The following is a 20,013-nucleotide window of genomic DNA, read 5'->3' as shown; positions in this document are numbered from 1 at the left end:
ATAACTTTATCTGCTCGTCAGATGCAATGGCAGTGAAGTAACACTATAGCATTATTAATTGAATAAAATAATTATTTATGCAAATCAAGTCTGATGGAAATGAAGTGCGCAGATCTGATGAACGTATTTTTTACAAATGCAGAATATCAAATTTTATTTGCCACCACAGTACTCAACATTATACAGTTGTAATTTAATTTATGAAGGTCGTTACTTAAAAAATTAATTGTTCAAATGTCCACTGTGTCCAAGATAAGTTAAAGCTTTAATGGAGATTAAATGTGTACATAGATGTGATAAACATCTTTGATAAATTTTTCTAATTATAATTTCCGCCTCTTTAGAATGATAACTAAGTTTTATGGTAATTTTGTTGCATGCTCGTGAAGATTTCCACTTCTAATTAAATTTTTGAATAAACATTCACAAAATATTTAGATTCTAAAAGATTCTTTCAATAATGGGCTTGTGAACAGCTGCATAAAATATAAAATTTTATTTTCAATGATAATAAAAAATATATTTTTAGCAAAGTATGTTTTCAACTGGTCTTTTAAATTGTACAGAAATGTCCAAAAAATAAAAATCCCCAAATCAAATAAGTGAAATATGGTTTGTTGTGTCGGTTGTGAACGCACCACGGATTACAGATCATAGATTAGCTGTTACAAGCTAACCTCACTTTGTGCGTTGTTTATGTTTTTTCAGTGCACACTGACGAGTGGTGCGTTCACAATCGACTCTTCAGGACCAACTTGGAGGTGAAGTTTAAAAAACACTCGATATTTGGTAGAAGTGAAGTGGGCAGATCTCATGAACACTGTAAATATTTTTCAAAATTTTCTACAATCACAATTTACTTTTATCTGTGCAATAACAATTATATTTTATTGCTTGTGGGCATTTATTTTATTGTTTTTTATTACGTGATAATTTTTTAATGTTACAATTAATTTATTCGTTTATTTTTATTTTCACTCGATACATTTTTTAAGTAACTTTTTTAACTGTAATTTCTGAAGCAACCAGCAAGTTGCAAGTTTCCTTGACATTTTTTTAAATGTTTCCTTACAACACAGAGCCATAGTGTGATAGGTCAGAATGTCTTCGACAAAGAGGAAATAAATGGTGATTAGAAAGTGAAATTTGCATAAGGAAAGAAAATGTTGTCTAAATTATGATCTTAAGAGTGCGACTTCACAGCCGAATGGTCATAGAGCACAGAGCATTTTGTTCTCGATAAGAAGTAAATAAAGAGTAGATTTTAAAATTCCAGTGACATGAATATGTAAATATGAAAATAAAATTTGATGCAGGGGCCAGATTGTCGACGTTTCTTCCGTGCCAACAGATTTTTACATACGAAAATAATTTAATCAATTTTATACAACACGAAGCGATTCTCCGAGGCGCGTTTTCTCCTCCCGCCGCTGACAGACCCGAAAATAATCCAATTCACCGTCGAAGTCACCGCTTTACGAGCAGACCTGAACCAACAGAATTTCCATGGACGGTTTTATGAATTGGCGTAAATTACGGCGTCGTCTCTCACATTATGTCCAATATTCGGTCGGGAAATAAAATTGTCTCTTAAATTTCCGCTCCGGCCGGGCGGACATAACCATCCCGTTTTATGGCGTCCACTAAAACATCAAGTAATTAGATGAGGAGGAAATTACCATAAAGCCACGCATTTACATGCATTATAATTCATAACGAGTTTATCAAGGCGATCGTTTGACACCAGATTTTCGTGAAAAAATCGTAAATCGACGGGCGTCTTTGTGAGGCAACGCCGTACAAATTACGACCCAAATCAAACGAAACGCCATTAACTACCAGATAAATTTATATTTCACAAGCGATTAATTTCGGAGCGTACAATGCTCGCTATAATGGCAGCGCATTATCCACTCTATTATATGGTAAGGGCTGCATTGTGTCACTAAGTTGCCTATAATTGTTAACAACAGATGACTCTTCACGCACCGTTGGACACGTCCGTCCGTCTGCCCCTGCCTTCCACGATCCGATTTCAGCCCGTCGAGGGCGAGAACGCCACCGCCGGCCAGCTCCGCCGCCTCTCGCCCCGCTGAAACCCGACGTGGTACGGTGCGAGGTATCCGTTTCGAGGCGCTTTTTCATCCCTTACCTCGGAGAGCTTTCACGATGCTTTTACAGCGCTTTCCGGGCTGAGGCGACGGTTCTCACGGCGGCCGGCCCTGGAATCTCATCGTGGGGCTATTAAAGCGAGCTTTCTGGTTTGTATTTTAAAATTAAGTGCGTTTAAATTATGTTTTCGCTGTATTCCCTAACAAATGTCTTTATTTGGGGTTATAATACCTGAAAACGATCGTTATCTGTACGGGTTTCGGGCGGTTCGGACACGTCCGATGTCAGGTATGTCGTTGCGGGGGACAATGAGCAGCTAATTTTCAAAAGGTGCCCTAGACGTGTCGATATTGTGCTAATTTACGCTCGGATTAATCCGTAAACATGCACAGTTTGCCTTGTTCGGTGGTGGAATTTAAAAAGCAATTTGGGTAAGTGGCCTCGGCCACGAACTCGATCCTTTTCTAGTTTTGCCTCTCGTCAATTCTTCCTTGTTTTTGGAAGAAATCACCAACACTTCCAGTTTCCAGTAAACATTTTCACTGCCAAGTACGTGATATCATGATAGAGATTAATTAATTAGACATTAACTGGTGGCAGAGATTAATTAATTTACGATTATGTAATTACTTACTGATTCATTAATCTCCACTAATAATGTTACTCGTTGTGTAATTTAATAGATAAGGAGAAAAATGAAAGTAATTAAATTTAATTTTCTTTTTATTTGTTGTACCACCTGATAAACTGGAACACCAACGGACATCGGATTTTTTTATCTCGTTTTGATCATCCTGAATCACTTAGATTGCTTTTGATATGATTCTATCGGGTGTTCGTTTAAATTTCTCTTCAAAGTTGGCGTTGAAGAGTCGATTGTGAACGCACCATTCGTCAGTGTACAGAGTAAAAACACAAACAACGCAAAAAGTGAGGTTAGATACAATTTTGATGTTTCTTCTGTTCCAGATGGTATTTGGCATTTGCAGCCACGAGAAGAGCGGATGAATCGAGAATCAAAGCTGAGGAATTCCGTGGCCTGTGACGAAACCCCAAAAGCCCAAATTATCAACAATTTATTTATAACATCGGAACAAAGCGCCCAACTCCGTCCATATATCCATAACGTATAATTAGAGAATCCGCTCGAAAATTACACGGTGCCAGTGGTCCAGTGATAAATGATATTTAGTTTGGACCCATTAAGTAAAATTCGTTGCGATCCACGCGTTATCCCACCACCGAATTGTGTACAAAGCACAATTACATTTCCATTCAACCGAACATTAACCACAAAGCCATCGTCGTGATACACAAACATCACGGTACTGCACGTCGTCCATTACATATGAACACCCCAAGGACCTCGCCGGGGGCGAAAATCGCCCAAAAGCTCTGCCGCCATAGGGGCGCGTATGGGGCGACGAGCGACACGACAAAAGAACGCTCGCCAACAATACCCCCGACGATTGACAGCCCTAAACTCATTACTGTAACAAAAGACTGTCATTGCCTGCATAAAAACCTCATTAAATTCGGGCACCCTCGTTATGACTTAATAACACGCCACGGCAGGACGGACGTCCACCGGGAAATCCGAAATTAAACGGTCGACTTTCGAAATTTCGGCGGGGAAAACGCGCGCGGACCGCGGACAGAACTGGCGGCCGTCGGGATTTTCGCACCGAGCGAGATTAATCTCCGGTGAGTAATGAGGCTCATAAATTATGGTATTATACGAAAAATGTTGCCACGAAATGCACAGTTAGCGTAATTAAATGACTAGATGTTGTTTGTAAAGTATCTATCGGGATTTAATTAACAGGCGTGTAATAAAGATGTTCGAACGAGTAAAACAAGTCGGTAATTTGCATCAGAATTTTACATTCGGAACTGGAATGCGCTCTTCCTGTTGATTGAAGAAAACTGCAACTTTGCCGATTACGGCCGTAAATTATGGAAATGTGGTCGGGTCTGACAGATCTCGCCATAATATTTATTATTTATTGTACACCGATAAATTTTCGTCCATTTTGCCCACTGGCCGGCTCGCTGCCGCTTTCCCCGGACTTAGAAAACGCTAATTCCTTAATTTATAAGTGTTACATATTTATAACGACCTGAGAGCATTAAAACGTCACCTGTCTTTACTAATCTTCACGCTTTTTTCATTTTTGTCGGTGCGACCAAAACTTCACAAATTTCATCCTTGCAGACTCTCCTAAACAAATGATAAACAAAAACTTATTGCAAAACAATACGCAACGCTTGAAAAATGAAACTCAAAACGTGTTTTTTTCACAACATGTATTGTCCTGAATTTAAATTTATATTTTAACTAATTTATTCCAACACTTATTTATTTCTCTGTTGTCGACACCTTTTGGCGAGTAGTTCAACTACAAGCTTCAGCGCGACGATTTATCGCCTTAAGTTATAAATACAATTCTTTTTTTATTTTTGAACTGATTTCTAATTAGTTTCTTTGGTCCCCTGTGTATATTTTGCAGACCGTCGACATTAGTAGATTTCTCTTGTTTTGCGAAGAGTAGAAGGCTGTGACAGATGCCTGCCTGTGAGAAAGCGCCCCCTGGTGGTCGTTGCATTTTAAAAATTGGTCAATAACTTTTGCATATAAATGTCGAAATAACCGCGACTTGATATGATGTCAAGCATAGTAATCTCGGTATTTAGATAATTCACAAAATAATAGCCTGGTAAATTTTCCAAATCTGTTGGCAAATATTTGAGGTTATGATTTTTAATTTTTTAGGTTATGCTCAGAAGAATGGCTGAAGTGGACGTGAAACAAGGTTTAAGGGCGGTTCTGGCTAAAATCGAGCAAGCCAGCTCGAAACGGTCGCAAGTAAGTGTGGCAGACATCGACGACATTTTCGGACGGTGTTTTTGCAGGAATTGCAATGTATCATTCCAAGACTTGTAGCTGTGACTAAGACCAAACCTGTGGAGCTGATTGTAGAGGCGTACGACGCCGGTCAGAGACACTTTGGGGAGAACTACGTACAAGAACTGGAAGAGAAAGCGCAGAATTCTGTAATTTTAGAAAAGTGTAAAGATATCAAATGGCACTTTATCGGTCACTTGCAAACCAACAAAATCAACAAAGTGTTGGCTTTGCCCAACATTTACATGGTCGAGACCGTGGACACGCAAAAATTGGCCACGAATTTAAATAAAAACTGGCCGAAATTTGGCCCCCCCGATTCCAAGTTGAACATTATGATACAAGTGAATACCAGTGGAGAGGAAGAAAAGAATGGAATTTTACCGAGTGACGTTGTAAATTTAACCAAATACGTTCTGACCGATTGTCCCAATTTGCACTTGGATGGACTGATGACCATAGGGAGATTTGGGTATAACGTCGAGGATGGTCCAAATCCTGACTTTATTTGTTTGAAAAGTTGCCGCGACGAGGTCTGTCAAGCGTTGGGGCTCGATTGGAAAAAGTTCAATTTGTCAATGGGGATGTCTGACGATTTTGAGCACGCCGTGAGTGCTTGGAACGCATATGTTAAGATTAATTGCAAAGCTTGGTTTCAGATTGAGATGGGGAGTACAAATGTCCGAGTGGGATCTTCCATTTTTGGAGCGCGGCCAAAGAAAGATTGATAATAGAGATAAGTAAATCAAGGTTAAATAAAAGTTATTATTATTTTGTTAATTCACTGTATATTCACCTTCACCATGTCATTTACTTTCCTAATGCGCTGTAGACGGAAGTGGCTAAAGTGCCGACAAAGAGATTATACCAATGTGACAGGTCTCGCAGATACTTAAAGAAAACTAATAAAAGAGCGACTCTGTTGACGAAAAAATGAGAATATGAAAAACAGTTTAGTTTAGTGGAAAGATCGGGACAAAATATCGATCACCCGAAAAAATGACCTGCTTTGATGATTACGAAATTATAAAGTCACCGAAATTAGGTCAAATAATGACCTCTCTTAGTCATTCAACTAGGTAATTTCAGCCTGAGACTGTTTTTGAATCCGACCTTGAAAACGATCTAATTCCGGGAAGATGTTTCACAACAGAAAGACATTTTTAAACCACAGAACAAGCGAATACCATAAATAATTTATTGCTCTTTTTAGCGTAAGGTGATAGTACCTACTTTATATCTGCAGAAATTAAATATCAATGAATCAGAAATGAACTGTGCTCCCATTCTCAAAATACACGCCGACATTCCTTTTTTTCTAATTTTAGAACACACTTCCATTACACTTTAGCTAATCTCCGCAAAACAAGGCATAACACGTGACTTAACATTGCCGTAAAGGAGTAACGCCCCAAGTCTTTTTTCTAATTGAAAAAGTCTTTCCATGAGCAAGAAATTTGAATCAAAGCTATTGGTCGTGTTAGGACTGTGTAATTGAGCGCTTATTAAAGTTTTTGACGCATATTGGGTAAAGGAGTAACGCCCCAAATACTTTTTCTAATTGAAAAAGTCTTTTCAGGAGTAAAAAATTCTATTGGTCGTGTTAAGATTGTGTAATGGGGCGCTTATTAAAGTTTTTGATGTATATTGGGCGGGGCCTGGCGCTAAAAACTCGAGCAGCATTATTTTTGGATTTTTGGAAAGTGCGGGCAACTAGGGTGAAACCACCCTTTACGGGGTTGCCATACCGCCGCAAAATCGACAATGGTCCACCTGAATTCCGCTATAGTATTTCAGAGTCAATCTGAATTCTATTCTGAGCAGTCTCTATATATGGCTCGCGCCACATTACGTACGCCTGGCGTCGCTGCCGAACTTATTTAAGTGAGCGTCGCCGTCGCCGTCCCCCAGTCGCGGGCGTTCATTGGAGTAGACACTTACGACACAATGGTAAGTATTCGTGGTTGTGGTGATTGCATTTCCGCCCCATTTCCCGAATCCTGCACAGTGCCAGTGTCTGTGATCCCAGTGATGCGATTGTTGGAGAGAAACAGTGAATTTCCGGGCGCGGAAAAGCCCCTCGGGGCTATTTCCGGCCGGCGGACTATATTTGGTGCGGTGTTAAATTGGGTGTGCTGTCTTTTTCCAGGCGGACAAAGAAAAGAAGGTTAAGAAGAAGAAGAAGGAAGAAGCGCCAGCGGAAGCTGCACCCGCCCCGGCTCCAGCCGCCGAATCCAGAACCTCTTCCAAGGGCTCTTCGAAGAAGGCCAAGCGCTCTGGTTCCAATGTCTTCTCCATGTTCTCCCAGTCTCAAGTAGCTGAGTTCAAGGAAGGCTTCCAACTGATGGACAACGACAAGGACGGCATCATCAGCAAGTCCGATCTTAGGGCGACCTTCGACGCCGTGGGCAAACTCTCCAACGAGAAGGAGCTCGACGAGATGGTCAACGAGGCCTCTGGACCGATCAACTTCACCCAACTGTTGAGCTTGTTCGGCAACCGCATGCAAGACTCCGGCGGCACCGATGACGACGAAGTCGTCGTCGCTGCTTTCCGGTCGTTCGACGAGAACGGCACCATCGACAGCGAAAGGTAGGTACGCTTCCGGACACGGTTTCGTCGACTGATCGCGTTTTTGCAGGTTCAGACACGCTCTCATGACCTGGGGCGACAAGTTCTCCGCCAAGGAGGTCGACGACGCCTTCGACGCGATGGAGATCGACGACAAGGGCAGGATCGACACCAACTCCCTCATCCAACTTCTCACCGCCGCCCCAGAGGATGAAGGCGAAGGAGAAGCCGCCTAAATCTCTCATTCTCTACTCATCACACTCATCTCGTCATAACTGCAGTTATCTCATCACTTAAGAGTCACCGAGGATGATATGGCCTTCCATCTGTCACACTGAGCTCACTACAAAGATGTTATTGCCATTTTGTACAAGTCGTACGTCATTTTTTTCTTGTGTCATTTCCGGCCGCTTCGACACCACGCGGCCACCAATAAATCATTAATTTTATATTACTTTGGGTTTCATTTATTTGTCGCATTTTCTGTCAAATCTTATTGTCACTTTGTTCAAATAAAACATTCGCTGAAACAAATGACACTATGATTTCCCTTCAGGACGAGTCAGCGCCCCACCGACCATCACATTCTATCACTACTTAAGTGGTAGTAACAGATGACCCAATTAGCTTAAGTCATATTTAATTAGAAATCTGTCAAGAGTCGATGTTCAGACCGCGGTCCGCAACGGTCGCAAACACAGATGGAATTAAAACTGGACACGCTCGTTTCATTTTTATTTAACTAAATAACGGTGTTCTACTCGATTTGGGCCAATTCATATTATCTGCACAGATGCTCATCACGGCCCAATAGCCGAATATAAAGCCCCGAAAGAGGCCCAAATGTGTACAAATGACCACAAAATATTTGTAAGATTGCCACCCCAATTCAGGTAGGCTGGAACATCAGGTCCGTACCGTTTCCTTTGTCCCAGTCGGTCCAGTTTTTTTCCTCACCTTCTCTTAGCGCAAAACGAGCGAAAGTGTCGCAAGGTTCCCACTCAATCCGGTCCTGTCCCACGACGACTCTCCTTCTTTGTCTAACAGACAGGTAAGTATTCATTCAACGTCCACAGGTAAGAACCGTTGGTAGTAAGTATGGCCTACTATGTGATTAGTCAGTTCCCGCTTTCTATTCATCGAGGATATCGAATTTACTTCCATTTGTGCGCCGCATTCAGCAGTTTCGTACCATCTGGACGCGTACGAACTCGCAAAATGTGACTGTTTCGTGATGAGCGCAGAAATGATCACGATCAAGTGTCTTGTGATTTGGTTCCTTCTCGGTAAGCGCACTCACTTGTCCGCGGGTTTTCCCAATTAATGTCACAATCGCAGGAACCGCGGCTGAATCTCTGGAGCTGAAGAGCTACATCTCCGACCAAGGCCTGCACGGTACCATTTCGTTCAAAAAAATCGGGAGCGAGATCCGGATCGTGACGGATCTGAACGCGACTCTAGAGTACCCGAATCAGGTGTGGTCGTGGGCTGTGGTGGAGTTCCCGGTGGACTACTCGGAGTTGGAGGGGCGGTGCGCCAGACTCGGCAAGAGTTTGGTCAACCTGGACGACGTCTACGGGTACTTGGTACTACCGGACAACAGTACTTCGGAGTTTTCCACGACGGAGTTGAGCGTAAACGGGGATGCGGGTATTTACGGCAAGTCCCTCCTCTTGAGGGACCTCGAGAGCAATCGGAGAATCTGCGCCACCATCACCATGGTGGACAAAACCCAAGAGAAAATCGCGGTGGCGCGGTTTAACTCTCCTGTCGCGGGAAACGTCTATTTTCGGTGGTTCTCAACAAAAGACAATCACAACGATATGTTGATAACCACTGATTTGTACCAAGTTGCCAACAAAGAAAACAACAGCAGGACTCTCTCGTTGACCGAGCATTCGTGGAAGATCTACGTCACGGACATCTTGGACGCGGACAAGGACCGCAACGACTGCAACATCCTCCAGTTGGTCTTCGACCCCGACAACACCGGCAAAGGCAAAGCTCTGGGTGACGTCGACTCCAGACTCGGCAAGGTCAAGATCTCGACGGACCGCACCCAAAACAGATACAAAACTTTGTACAGGGACGAACAATTGATTTTGCTCCCGAGTGACTTGACCGGACCGCAGCGCCGCCTCTACTTGGTGATTTTCGAGCGCAAGCACGAAGACGCCTTCCTGGCGTGCGCCAAGATCAGATACGACCATCCTGTCAACGCCAAGTGAGTAGGTACTTAAATTGAGGCGTTTTGAATCGTCGCGATTGGGTCTGCGCAGGGTGATCATCCAATCCGGCGGGATCCAGGGGGACGTCACGCTGACCCAATACAGCAGATTCGAGCCCACCTTTCTTAACTTCAACCTGACCACAGCGAGAGGGGACCTGGAGACGCGCCTGGTGTACAGCTCGTCGGTGGCGGGGTACAAGATCCACGAGCTGCCGATCAAGCCGGCCAAGACTGTGGGACAAAACGAGAACTCGTGCCTCACCACGAAGTTCGTCTACAATCCGGGGAGGAGCGACCCGAATCGTGTCCCCCCAAACGGTGGGTGTGGAAGCTTTGGAGATGAAAATCTAGTGGGGTGTTGCAGGTTTGGGCACGCAGAACCAGTACCTTGTGGGGGATCTGTCCGGGAAGCTCTTGGGGCGCAACAACGCGACGGTTCTAGTGGAAGGGGGGCAAGAATTGAGCGGTCTCTATTGGGACACTTTCCTCCCGCTCCAAGGCCCCAACTCGGTGGTCCACAGGTCTCTGGTCATCTACAAGAACACTCAGTACCCCAAGTCGGGGGTTCTGTCCGAGCCTTGGATCTGCGGCGGGATCAGTCTTTACGAGTCAAACTTCCTCCACCAGAAGCCCATCTTCACGGCACAAATCATCTTCAGGTACCCCACAGTGGGGCGCATGCTGATGAGACAAGTCAAGGACGAGCCTTGGGGCGACACTAGCGTGTTGGTGGAGTACTTGGTGCACGCGGACGGCGCCGCTCTCAACAACTCGGCCAACCATCGGTGGGCCATCCACGACCAGCCCCCAGGAAAAGACTTCTACAGCTGGAAGGAGCGCTGTTTGAGCGCCGGCGCCATCTACAACCCCTACTCGATCGATTTCACCACATCAGAAGTGTGCAGCGTCGACTCGATCGGTCTGTGCAGAGTGGGCGACTTGTCGACCAGACTCGGTGCTATTGAAATCTCCGGGAGGATAGTCGACAGCGACAAGATCTCGCGGAAGATGTGGACCGACACGTTTTTACCCTTGACTGGCCACCACAGCGTCTTGGGCAAGTCGCTGGTGTTGTACGACGACTTTGGCCCCAAAGCTAGAGGAGAGCGGTTGGCGTGTTCCATGTAAATCTGGCATCTTATGATTGTTGCGTTCTGATTGGTCGGTTCTAGAATCGGGGGAGTCTACAGGCGCAAAGCTGTGGCGAAGGAGTGGTTCCCCAACGGCAAGCCAATCACGGTCAAGGGAAAAATTGAATTCTACCAGCAGACCGAGTACGATGTGACCAACGTGGAGGTGGATCTGCAAGGACTGGTGGACAACAGTGGCTACCATGTGCATATCGTAAGTGCGACAGAAGAGACAATCGTGGAGAGCTACCGCTTCGGTTTGATTTAGACACCCGTCGAGGAAAACTTGGAGTTTCCGTGCGAGGAGTCGACCCTGTACGACCACTGGAATCCGCTGAACGTGGACCCGGCGTCCTCCCCCAGGACGTACCATGGTACCCCCGATCAGTACGAAATGGGAGACTTGAGCGGCAAATTTGGAAATCTAGACAACCAAACACTGTACAAAGTCTACTACAACGACACCATGCTCCCGTTGTTCGGCCCCAGAAGCATCCTGGGACGCTCCATCATCATCCACAAGACGGTAAATGATCCGGGGGTGTCTGGAAATCTTGTAATTTTTAAATTTAGGACAAGATGCGGTGGGCGTGTTCGACCATCGAGAGAGGGTACAGTCCGTCAGAAGCCAGAGAGCTGAGAGCGATCGCATCTTTCCACCACCCAGACGGTTACGCTTATGGTTACCTAAAAATGGTAAAAACCCCCGAGCGCTGTCACGCGCGATTCAAACACTTTTTTGCAGAAACAATTGGTTTACAACGATGGCAGCAAAAGCGACACCACCATCGAGGTGAAGTTGAGATATCCGGGTAAAAACGATCGCAATGTGGTATGTGGTGCGGTCGTTTTGGTATTATTTGGCCTCACTGTGTATTTTCCAGACCAGAGACCACGATTGGGCCATTTATGTTAATCCAGTGGGGGTCGACGCCGCTGTCAAGACACAAAACACTCGATGTGTCGCGGGGGGCTACATCTGGAACCCGTTTTTCACCCAACTGGCCGACCCTCTTAATGTATTTCTTTCAAAACGATTTTTTCTCGTTAACGACAGTTGAATTACTAGGGGGACTTGTATCGACAAGAGTGCGGCCCTGAGAACCCTCTCAGGTGTCACGTGGGCGACCTCTCGGCGCGACTCGGCACCATCGACATAGGACTCCGCCGCAAAGTCTTCACCGATTCGAACTTCCCGCTCGAAGGTGACGTCACAGCGATTGGCCGCTCCATCGTGATCTTGAGTCCGAATAGAAGACCCGAACGATACGCGTGTGCCAACATCGAGCCGGACTACGACATAATCAAGTATGCCAATATCGAAAAACCCCCGAGATTCGTGGTGTAAGTGTTTCACAAGGTACGGTTGGCAACACTGATGAGATTGACATTTCAGGGCGCAGTTTATCGAGGATATTCGCGAGATTTTGGGAGTTCCCGACTGGTTCTTGACTGTGGACACGCGAAAAACTAAAACCTTGCACAGTAATGCTTGCGTGCAGTTGTTGCTACATTTCAAGGGGCCCTTGGCTGGGCGCTTGGAGAAAGATTTCAGTCGATTGTTAGCATCGGGGCGTTTAGAGGCCCCAACTCTCTACGTTCCAGGATACATCAACACCAAACGCAAGTCGAAGGTTTCGTACAGACAGTGCAGCGTTACGGACCCCAACGAGAAAAAAAGTAGTAGAGATGGCGATTTTGGTTTGTGGAGTTGGTAGTAATTATGACGTTTCAGGTAAGAAGAGGACGGGATTTTTCTTTGGTTACAGTGGAGGCAACTTGACCAAATTTACCAAGAGTCTGATATTACTCGTAGTTTCTAGGTATTTATTTTTTTAAGTGCATTTTTGTCAAATAGATATTATTGTTCCTAATAAATAAAGTAATATATTATCGATTCTGTGAAATGATGGTCTACAAATTGTGACCAAAGTTTCTCAACACAGAACACATGCCACCAACATCACAATTTACGTCACAAATAAACATGGCGACTCATTTGAATTCTGTTTGGGGGGAAAATGAAAAGTTTGGTGACACTTTTTTAATGCTTCACTACTGAGTGGGACTGTTCAGAATAAATTGATACGGAAATCTATAATCCATAATTTTTATAATTAAAATTTATCATGGTGGTCAGATGAAAATTTTGTTTTATTTTTTACACTTGCCTAGTACAATTACGTCATTTCTGTTGGTATTGGTGGTTAGCAGCATTGAATTGACAGTTGGCAACCGTGCTGTTTGTTGACAGCTTGACAGACGCAGCTGAATTTGTGGCGTCTGATTGTTTTCGTTTTCGAGTGATTTGTGCAAATAATTCGCGATGTACGAACAAGACGAAGGTGAGTAGCGGAAATCAGCACTCCTCGAATGCGAAATAACAATTCGTCCCGCCTCAGATCAATTCGACGATGAAGACTCCGAAGAGATCAGTTCCGAACTGTGGCAAGAGGCCTGTTGGATCGTGATCAACGCGTATTTCGACGAAAAGGGCCTCGTCCGACAACAACTCGACAGTTTCGACGAGTTTATTCAGATGTCGGTCCAGCGTATCGTCGAGGACTCGCCGCAAATAGATTTGCAAGCTGAGGCGCAACACACGAGTGGCGAATTAGAAAATCCGTCTCATTACTTGTTAAAATTCGAACAAATCTATTTATCCAAGCCGACTCATTGGGAGAAAGACGGCGCCCCGTCGCCTATGATGCCAAATGAGGCGCGGTTAAGAAACCTAACCTATTCTGCGCCTCTGTATGTAGATATAACGAAAACGATACTGAAAGACGGTGAAGACCCGATCGAGACTCAACATCAGAAGACTTTTATCGGCAAAATCCCGATTATGCTGCGGTCTACTTATTGTCTCCTGAGCGGTTTGACCGATCGTGACTTGACGGAATTGAACGAATGTCCTCTTGATCCCGGCGGCTACTTTATAATAAACGGCTCGGAAAAGGTGTTGATCGCGCAAGAGAAAATGGCGACTAACACCGTGTACGTGTTCTCGATGAAAGACGGCAAATACGCCTTCAAATCAGAGATCAGATCGTGTCTGGAACACAGTTCTAGACCCACGTCAACCCTGTGGGTCAACATGATGGCGCGAGGGGGCCAAGCGATCAAGAAAGCCGCGATCGGCCAAAGAATAATCGCGATCCTACCCTACATCAAGCAAGAAATCCCCATCATGATCGTCTTCAGAGCGCTGGGTTTCGTCGCAGATCGCGACATCCTCGAGCACATCATTTACGACTTCGAGGACCCCGAGATGATGGAGATGGTGAAACCGTCGCTCGACGAAGCTTTCGTCATCCAGGAGCAAAACATCGCTTTGAATTTTATCGGCGCCAGAGGCGCCAGACCCGGTGTCACGAAAGAGAAGCGTATAAAGTACGCGCGCGAGATCCTGCAGAAGGAGATGTTGCCGCACGTGGGGGTCTCGGACTTTTGCGAGACGAAAAAAGCGTACTTCTTGGGGTACATGGTGCACCGCCTGCTGTTGGCGGCTTTGGGCCGTCGAGAACTCGACGATCGGGATCACTACGGCAACAAGCGACTGGATTTGGCCGGGCCCTTGCTCGCGTTCCTCTTCAGGGGGCTGTTCAAGAACTTGATGAAAGAGGTGCGCATGTACGCCCAGAAGTTCATTGACAGGGGCAAAGACTTCAATCTGGATCTGGCCATCAAGACCAAACTGATCACCGACGGGTTGCGCTACTCGCTGGCCACGGGGAACTGGGGCGACCAGAAGAAGGCCCACCAGGCTAGAGCCGGAGTGTCGCAAGTCTTGAACAGGCTGACTTTCGCCTCGACTTTGTCGCACTTGAGGCGAGTCAACTCGCCGATCGGTCGCGACGGGAAACTGGCGAAGCCCCGACAGTTGCACAACACTCTGTGGGGGATGATATGTCCGGCGGAGACACCGGAGGGCGCTGCCGTCGGCCTGGTGAAGAATCTCGCCCTGATGGCGTACATTTCGGTAGGATCGCAACCGTCCCCCATTTTGGAGTTCTTGGAAGAGTGGTCGATGGAGAACTTGGAGGAAATAGCGCCGTCAGCGATCGCCAACGCGACCAAAATCTTCGTGAACGGCTGTTGGGTGGGGATTCACAGAGACCCGGAACAGCTGATGGCGACTCTGAGGAAGTTGAGGCGTCAGATGGACATCATAGTGTCCGAGGTGTCGATGATTCGCGACATCAGAGACCGAGAGATCAGGATTTACACGGACGCCGGGCGCATCTGTCGCCCGTTGTTGATCGTCGAGCATGGGACTCTGCTGTTGAAGAAGCGCCACATAGACATGCTGAAGGAGAGGGAGTACAACAACTACGGTTGGCAGGTCTTGGTGGCGTCGGGAGTCGTCGAATACATCGACACTCTCGAAGAGGAGACCGTCATGATTGCGATGTCGCCGGACGATTTGAGACAAGAGAAGGAGTACGCGTATTGTACGACGTACACGCACTGCGAGATCCACCCCGCGATGATTTTGGGGGTGTGCGCGTCGATCATCCCCTTCCCGGATCACAACCAGAGCCCTAGGAACACCTATCAAGTACCTATCACGCTTTTGATTTTCCATTTGTTCTGATTGTTTTGTTTAGAGCGCTATGGGTAAACAAGCTATGGGGGTCTACATCACAAACTTCCACGTCCGGATGGACACTCTGGCGCACGTCTTGTACTACCCCCACAAACCTCTGGTCACCACCAGGTCGATGGAGTACCTCAGGTTTAGAGAGTTGCCAGCGGGGATCAACAGTATTGTCGCTATTGCGTGTTACACCGGGTACAACCAAGAAGATTCCGTTATTCTGAACGCCTCCGCCGTCGAGAGAGGTTTCTTCAGGTCTGTTCATATTCCTCCAAGTAGAATTAATTCATTATTTTTATAAAAGAAAGAATAATTCTCTCTTTTGACATTTACGATTTGACAGACGTTGACGGAAACAAAAGCAAGCATCAAGCTACTTGATTACAAATTATTTTGTACGCATTTTGGTACTTTCTGCCTTATGTGGTTGGCAGCTTTGACGTAAATTTGACGCAGTGACAAAGAATCAATTTTTGTGTGTTTGAAACTTATTGAAATTCGATTTACACGCTTCAATCAGGTATCGGTGCTTTTTACATAAAGAATCATCGTGTTTGCATGATCTTTTTTGATATTTTGACAGCGGATATTTTCAATTAGATTTTTCTCCAAAATAACACAAATTTCGAAAGTTTACGTTAGGAAGTGGACGGATTGTTACGACCCCAGGTGTACCTCCGGTTTTGAACGTCTTTGCTTGCAGATCTGTGTTCTACCGTTCATACAAAGATGCCGAGTCTAAACGCATTGGAGATCAGGAGGAACAGTTCGAAAAACCCACTCGCCAGACGTGTCAAGGCATGCGCAACGCCCTCTACGACAAGCTGGACGACGACGGTATCATATCACCTGGAATTCGTGTGTCTGGTGACGACGTAGTCATCGGAAAAACTATGACCCTGCCCGAGAACGACGACGAGGTCAGCAGAACTAATTTCAATATCGAAATTCCATCAAGTGTCGTGTTTCTAAATGTTTTTAGTTGGACGGCACCACCAAACGCTTCACCAAGAGGGACGCCTCGACATTCCTCCGCAACAGCGAGACCGGAGTCGTCGACCAAGTGATGCTGACCCTCAACTCTGAAGGTTACAAATTCTGCAAGATTCGAGTGCGTTCGGTGCGCATCCCCCAAATAGGAGACAAATTCGCGTCGAGACACGGACAGAAAGGAACGTGTGGAATCCAGTACCGGCAAGAAGTAAGAAAGAGCGACTCGAGTCTGGTTGTTGAGTACGTTTTTGTCACTTTTTTGCTTGTAGGACATGATTTTCACGTGCGAGGGCCTCACCCCCGACATAATCATCAACCCGCACGCCATCCCCTCCCGTATGACAATCGGTCACTTGATCGAGTGCATCCAGGGGAAGGTATCAGCGAACAAGGGTGAGATCGGCGACGCCACCCCATTCAACGACGCCGTCAACGTGCAGAAGATCTCGACGCTGCTGCAGGAGTACGGGTATCAGTTGAGAGGCAACGAGGTGATGTACAACGGACACACAGGTAGGAAAATAAACGCGCAGATCTTCCTGGGGCCGACGTACTACCAAAGGTTGAAGCACATGGTCGACGACAAGATCCACTCGAGGGCCAGAGGGCCGGTGCAGATCTTGGTGAGGCAGCCCATGGAGGGCAGAGCCAGAGACGGCGGTTTGCGTTTCGGGGAGATGGAACGCGACTGTCAGATCTCGCACGGGGCGGCGCAGTTCCTGAGGGAACGCCTGTTCGAGGTCTCCGATCAGTACAGGATACACGTGTGCAACTTCTGCGGCTTGATAGCCATAGCGAACATGCGCAACAACACCTTCGAGTGCAAGGGGTGCAAAAATAAGACGCAGATCTCGCAGGTTAGGCTGCCGTACGCGGCCAAGCTGCTGTTCCAGGAGCTGATGTCGATGAACATCGCTCCGAGGCTGATGGTTCTGTAGGTTTAACTGTGAATAAATATATATTTTTTAAATGTTTATTGGGTCACTCTGTACCTAACCATCCAAACCTAACGCCTAGTGCCCTGAAGTAGGTTTAACTCCGAACAAATATTTTCTTAAAACTGTTTATTGGGCCACCATATACATAATACACAGAAAACCTAAATCTAACGCCTAGTTTTGGAAATGACAGTCGACTGGGTCTGTTTGTTGCCAGAGAGGACAACGAACGGCGACTGCGTCTCCTTCTGTTTGGCTTGCAGCATGTTTAACGTCCCCAGCGGCGTATCCGTCGAACTCATCTTCTTCATCAGTTGCTCCTGCAAGCTCTTCTTTATCCTCTTCTCGATCTTGTTCTTCCCGGGTCCCTTGCCGTGAAACTTGTGCGACAGATACCGGAACGCCTCTTTGGAGTTCAAAATGTGTCCGTCGTCGTCGATGTACTCCAGCTTGACGTTCGGCTTGAACCCGTCCCTCTCCTTGAACTCCATTATGGGACCCGTGTAGCGCTCCCTCCTGTTCGCCCGGTCCCCTTCGTCCCCGTACGTTTTGTCCTCGATCGAGTAGTGCTTGGCTTGGAGGTGCGCCAGACGCGAATTTGACGGTCTCTTGTTCTGCTCCTTGTCCAGGTAGCCCTTGCTCATGGCGAGCTTCAAGGCGGCTCCCATCCCGGTGCTCACGTCGGGCTCCTCGTCCAGGATCTGGACCTCCTGGGGGACGATCTGCGCCACTTCGTGCGTCTCGTTGGGGTCGACCGAGTTCCAACCGGTCTTCTCCTCTTCTTCGACCTCATCCACCTCCGCTTCGTCTTTGATGTCTTTTTCGTAGTCGATCAGCTCTTCCGTTTCTTCGCGGTTGCCGGACTTGCCGTACGTCGGGATGTCGCCCAGAGTCCGGCAAAACTCCGCGGTGGCGTTCAGGATTATGTTGCCGTTGTCGAGGCCCTCGTCTGGGTCGGATTTGACCGGCGTCGCTTTCACTATCTCGGCGATCAAATTCTCCTTCTGTTTGATTTTGCGAGCTTTGTGCAGCGCCTTCTCGAGAATTTCGTCTTTGTCGTCTTCCAGTTTCATGTCGGTGGGGATGTCCACATCTGGAAAACTCCACGTTAGCTGAAATATTTTCACCTTGCCAAGTCTTACCAGGTACGTCGTCGATGTTCATATCATCCAGTTCTGCTTTCTTCGGCCGTCGCGATCCCACTTCTTCTATTCCTTTGTTGTTGACCTGTTGCTCCAACTCGTCAGCTGTCAGCTTCCCTTTGGTCCTCATCTTGCGCACCTTCTTCTTCGGTTTTTTGAACTTGAGCAGCTCCTCCTCGTTGTAATACTCTGACGCCAGTCGCAAATCCTTCTGTTCGATTGTTTCGATCCTCTTCTTGGCCAACTTCTCTTTGATTGACTGCACCAGAGCTTGCTTCCTCTCAATCGCGTTATCATAACCGATTCTGAAGCCATCTTTTTTTGCGCCGTCTATGGTCTCGTCGTACTGCGCTAGCAACGATTTCTCTTTAGGATTGCCGAGCTCGTCAAACTCCTGATCTTCATAAGCGTTGTACACAATTTTCTTCTTCTTATTCTCCAGATTCTGCAATTACGAAATTATTTTTTTTTAATAAAAATTACCCAAAACAACCTTTCTGTATTTTTCATCATCCACCATGTTAACATTGATCAAGACATCGTCAGGATTTTCATCTAGCACTCCCTTATCTTTCAAGGTCAAAACAACGTCCCTCTCGTCGGCAAAACTGTCAACATCGTGCTCAACTTGCAATCCTTTCAAGTTCTTCTCCCCATACTGCTGCCGCCGCTTTTCCCGCTTCTCGTTCTCCACAAATTCGCTGACCCCAAACTGCTCATCCAACTCCTCCAACATTTTGGCCCTTTTTTCCGCCTCCTTCTTGGCCATGTTGTTCTTCCTGTTCTTGTCCACCCACGCCTCCACATTGTCGTCGCTGTCGCTGTCCGCCAATAATTTCACCTTCCCCAATTTCTGCTCCAATTGTCGCTTTTCCTTTGTTTGAGTGATTCTGCTTCTCAATTTCTCTCTCTCAGCCTTCTCAGCCCAATTTTCTGCAGGTTTGTGATAAAACTCGCCCCAGTCGTCTTTTTTCTTGCCGTCGTCGCGCTTCTTGTCCGATTTATCACCCACTTCTAGCGGTTTTAGACCGAGTTTGGCTCTCAATTTGTTTGTTTCATCAACAGACAAACTGTCTGCTGACTGACCTGAACCTGAGGGCTCAGGGTCATCGGTGATCTCAATTACATCAGAACCTGAAGCAACTTGCATTAGACCAAAAAAGGGGACCGCGATTAATATTTACCGTCGCTCTCGTAGTCTGGTTTCTTGTCTCGTTTCTTGTCTCTGTGGTGTTTCTTGTGGCGGTGACGTTTTTCTTTCGGGGGCTCATGTTCCTCGGTATAACTAGGACTACGGTGGCGCCGTTTGCGACACTCTTTTTCTTTATATTTTTTACTACTAGAACCCATTTTTTCTTAAAAACTTTAAGGAAATACCTACCGTGGATAATC

General features: G+C 46.3%; 5 protein-coding genes across 5 annotated transcripts; 4 read left to right on the top strand and 1 right to left on the bottom strand.

Annotated features, from left to right (window-relative positions):
* Positions 1-4,671: 4,671 nt before the first annotated feature.
* Positions 4,672-5,797, top strand: LOC138126567 (pyridoxal phosphate homeostasis protein). The gene is made up of 4 exons (XM_069042360.1): positions 4,672-4,829; positions 4,886-4,978; positions 5,026-5,625; positions 5,677-5,797. The coding sequence occupies exons 2-4, from the start codon at positions 4,889-4,891 to the stop codon at positions 5,743-5,745; spliced, it is 759 nt and encodes a 252-aa protein (XP_068898461.1). The 5' UTR covers positions 4,672-4,829; positions 4,886-4,888; the 3' UTR covers positions 5,746-5,797.
* A 1,011-nt stretch (positions 5,798-6,808) lies between these two features.
* On the top strand, positions 6,809-8,042 carry Mlc2 (myosin light chain 2). The gene is made up of 3 exons (XM_069042361.1): positions 6,809-6,967; positions 7,167-7,609; positions 7,659-8,042. The coding sequence occupies exons 1-3, from the start codon at positions 6,965-6,967 to the stop codon at positions 7,822-7,824; spliced, it is 612 nt and encodes a 203-aa protein (XP_068898462.1). The 5' UTR covers positions 6,809-6,964; the 3' UTR covers positions 7,825-8,042.
* A 608-nt stretch (positions 8,043-8,650) lies between these two features.
* Positions 8,651-12,845, top strand: Rsod (Related to Sod). The gene is made up of 12 exons (XM_069042353.1): positions 8,651-8,874; positions 8,927-9,812; positions 9,868-10,136; positions 10,183-10,942; positions 10,991-11,162; positions 11,217-11,474; positions 11,522-11,644; positions 11,694-11,780; positions 11,833-11,967; positions 12,018-12,292; positions 12,345-12,628; positions 12,684-12,845. The coding sequence occupies exons 1-12, from the start codon at positions 8,823-8,825 to the stop codon at positions 12,785-12,787; spliced, it is 3,405 nt and encodes a 1,134-aa protein (XP_068898454.1). The 5' UTR covers positions 8,651-8,822; the 3' UTR covers positions 12,788-12,845.
* Positions 12,846-13,159: 314 nt separating this feature from the next.
* Positions 13,160-17,515, top strand: Polr2B (RNA polymerase II subunit RpII140). Its single transcript, XM_069042352.1, has 6 exons — positions 13,160-13,293; positions 13,351-15,509; positions 15,559-15,803; positions 16,252-16,468; positions 16,531-16,749; positions 16,811-17,515. The coding sequence occupies exons 1-6, from the start codon at positions 13,275-13,277 to the stop codon at positions 17,477-17,479; spliced, it is 3,528 nt and encodes a 1,175-aa protein (XP_068898453.1). The 5' UTR covers positions 13,160-13,274; the 3' UTR covers positions 17,480-17,515.
* Positions 17,516-17,590: 75 nt separating this feature from the next.
* Positions 17,591-19,971, bottom strand: LOC138126565 (U4/U6.U5 tri-snRNP-associated protein 1). Its single transcript, XM_069042357.1, has 4 exons — positions 19,806-19,971; positions 19,115-19,755; positions 18,622-19,066; positions 17,591-18,572 (listed from the first exon to the last, which is right to left on the bottom strand). Exons 1-4 carry the CDS (start codon positions 19,969-19,971, stop codon positions 17,647-17,649), a joined length of 2,178 nt encoding a protein of 725 aa, XP_068898458.1. The 3' UTR covers positions 17,591-17,646.
* Between the last annotated feature and the right edge of the window lie 42 nt (positions 19,972-20,013).

This window comes from Tenebrio molitor, chromosome 3 (genome assembly GCF_963966145.1).
Source record: "Tenebrio molitor chromosome 3, icTenMoli1.1, whole genome shotgun sequence".
NCBI classification, from domain to species: Eukaryota; Metazoa; Arthropoda; class Insecta; order Coleoptera; family Tenebrionidae; genus Tenebrio; species Tenebrio molitor.
The sequence above is the reverse complement of the archived record's forward strand: the minus strand, read 5'-3'. Positions and strand labels throughout refer to the sequence as shown.

What these genes read in the sequence shown, in the direction of transcription:
- LOC138126567 (XM_069042360.1), top strand. Translation starts at nt 4,889, where the DNA reads ATGCTCAGAAGAATGGCTGAAGTGGACGTGAAACAAGGTTTAAGGGCG. An exon ending in CCAGCTCGAAACGGTCGCAA is followed by an intron (nt 4,979 to 5,025) that starts GTAAGTGTGGCA and finishes GTGTTTTTGCAG; the next exon opens with GAATTGCAATGTATCATTCC. An exon ending in CTGACGATTTTGAGCACGCC is followed by an intron (nt 5,626 to 5,676) that starts GTGAGTGCTTGG and finishes GCTTGGTTTCAG; the next exon opens with ATTGAGATGGGGAGTACAAA.
- Mlc2 (XM_069042361.1), top strand. An exon ending in GGCACCATCGACAGCGAAAG is followed by an intron (nt 7,610 to 7,658) that starts GTAGGTACGCTT and finishes GCGTTTTTGCAG; the next exon opens with GTTCAGACACGCTCTCATGA.
- Rsod (XM_069042353.1), top strand. Translation starts at nt 8,823, where the DNA reads ATGAGCGCAGAAATGATCACGATCAAGTGTCTTGTGATTTGGTTCCTT. An exon ending in CTTATGGTTACCTAAAAATG is followed by an intron (nt 11,645 to 11,693) that starts GTAAAAACCCCC and finishes ACTTTTTTGCAG; the next exon opens with AAACAATTGGTTTACAACGA. An exon ending in AAACCCCCGAGATTCGTGGT is followed by an intron (nt 12,293 to 12,344) that starts GTAAGTGTTTCA and finishes TTGACATTTCAG; the next exon opens with GGCGCAGTTTATCGAGGATA.
- Polr2B (XM_069042352.1), top strand. An exon ending in GCCCTAGGAACACCTATCAA is followed by an intron (nt 15,510 to 15,558) that starts GTACCTATCACG and finishes TGTTTTGTTTAG; the next exon opens with AGCGCTATGGGTAAACAAGC. An exon ending in GTCGAGAGAGGTTTCTTCAG is followed by an intron (nt 15,804 to 16,251) that starts GTCTGTTCATAT and finishes CTTTGCTTGCAG; the next exon opens with ATCTGTGTTCTACCGTTCAT.
- LOC138126565 (XM_069042357.1), bottom strand. Translation starts at nt 19,971, where the DNA reads ATGGGTTCTAGTAGTAAAAAATATAAAGAAAAAGAGTGTCGCAAACGG. An exon ending in ACCAGACTACGAGAGCGACG is followed by an intron (nt 19,756 to 19,805) that starts GTAAATATTAAT and finishes AAGTTGCTTCAG; the next exon opens with GTTCTGATGTAATTGAGATC. An exon ending in ATGATGAAAAATACAGAAAG is followed by an intron (nt 19,067 to 19,114) that starts GTTGTTTTGGGT and finishes TCGTAATTGCAG; the next exon opens with AATCTGGAGAATAAGAAGAA.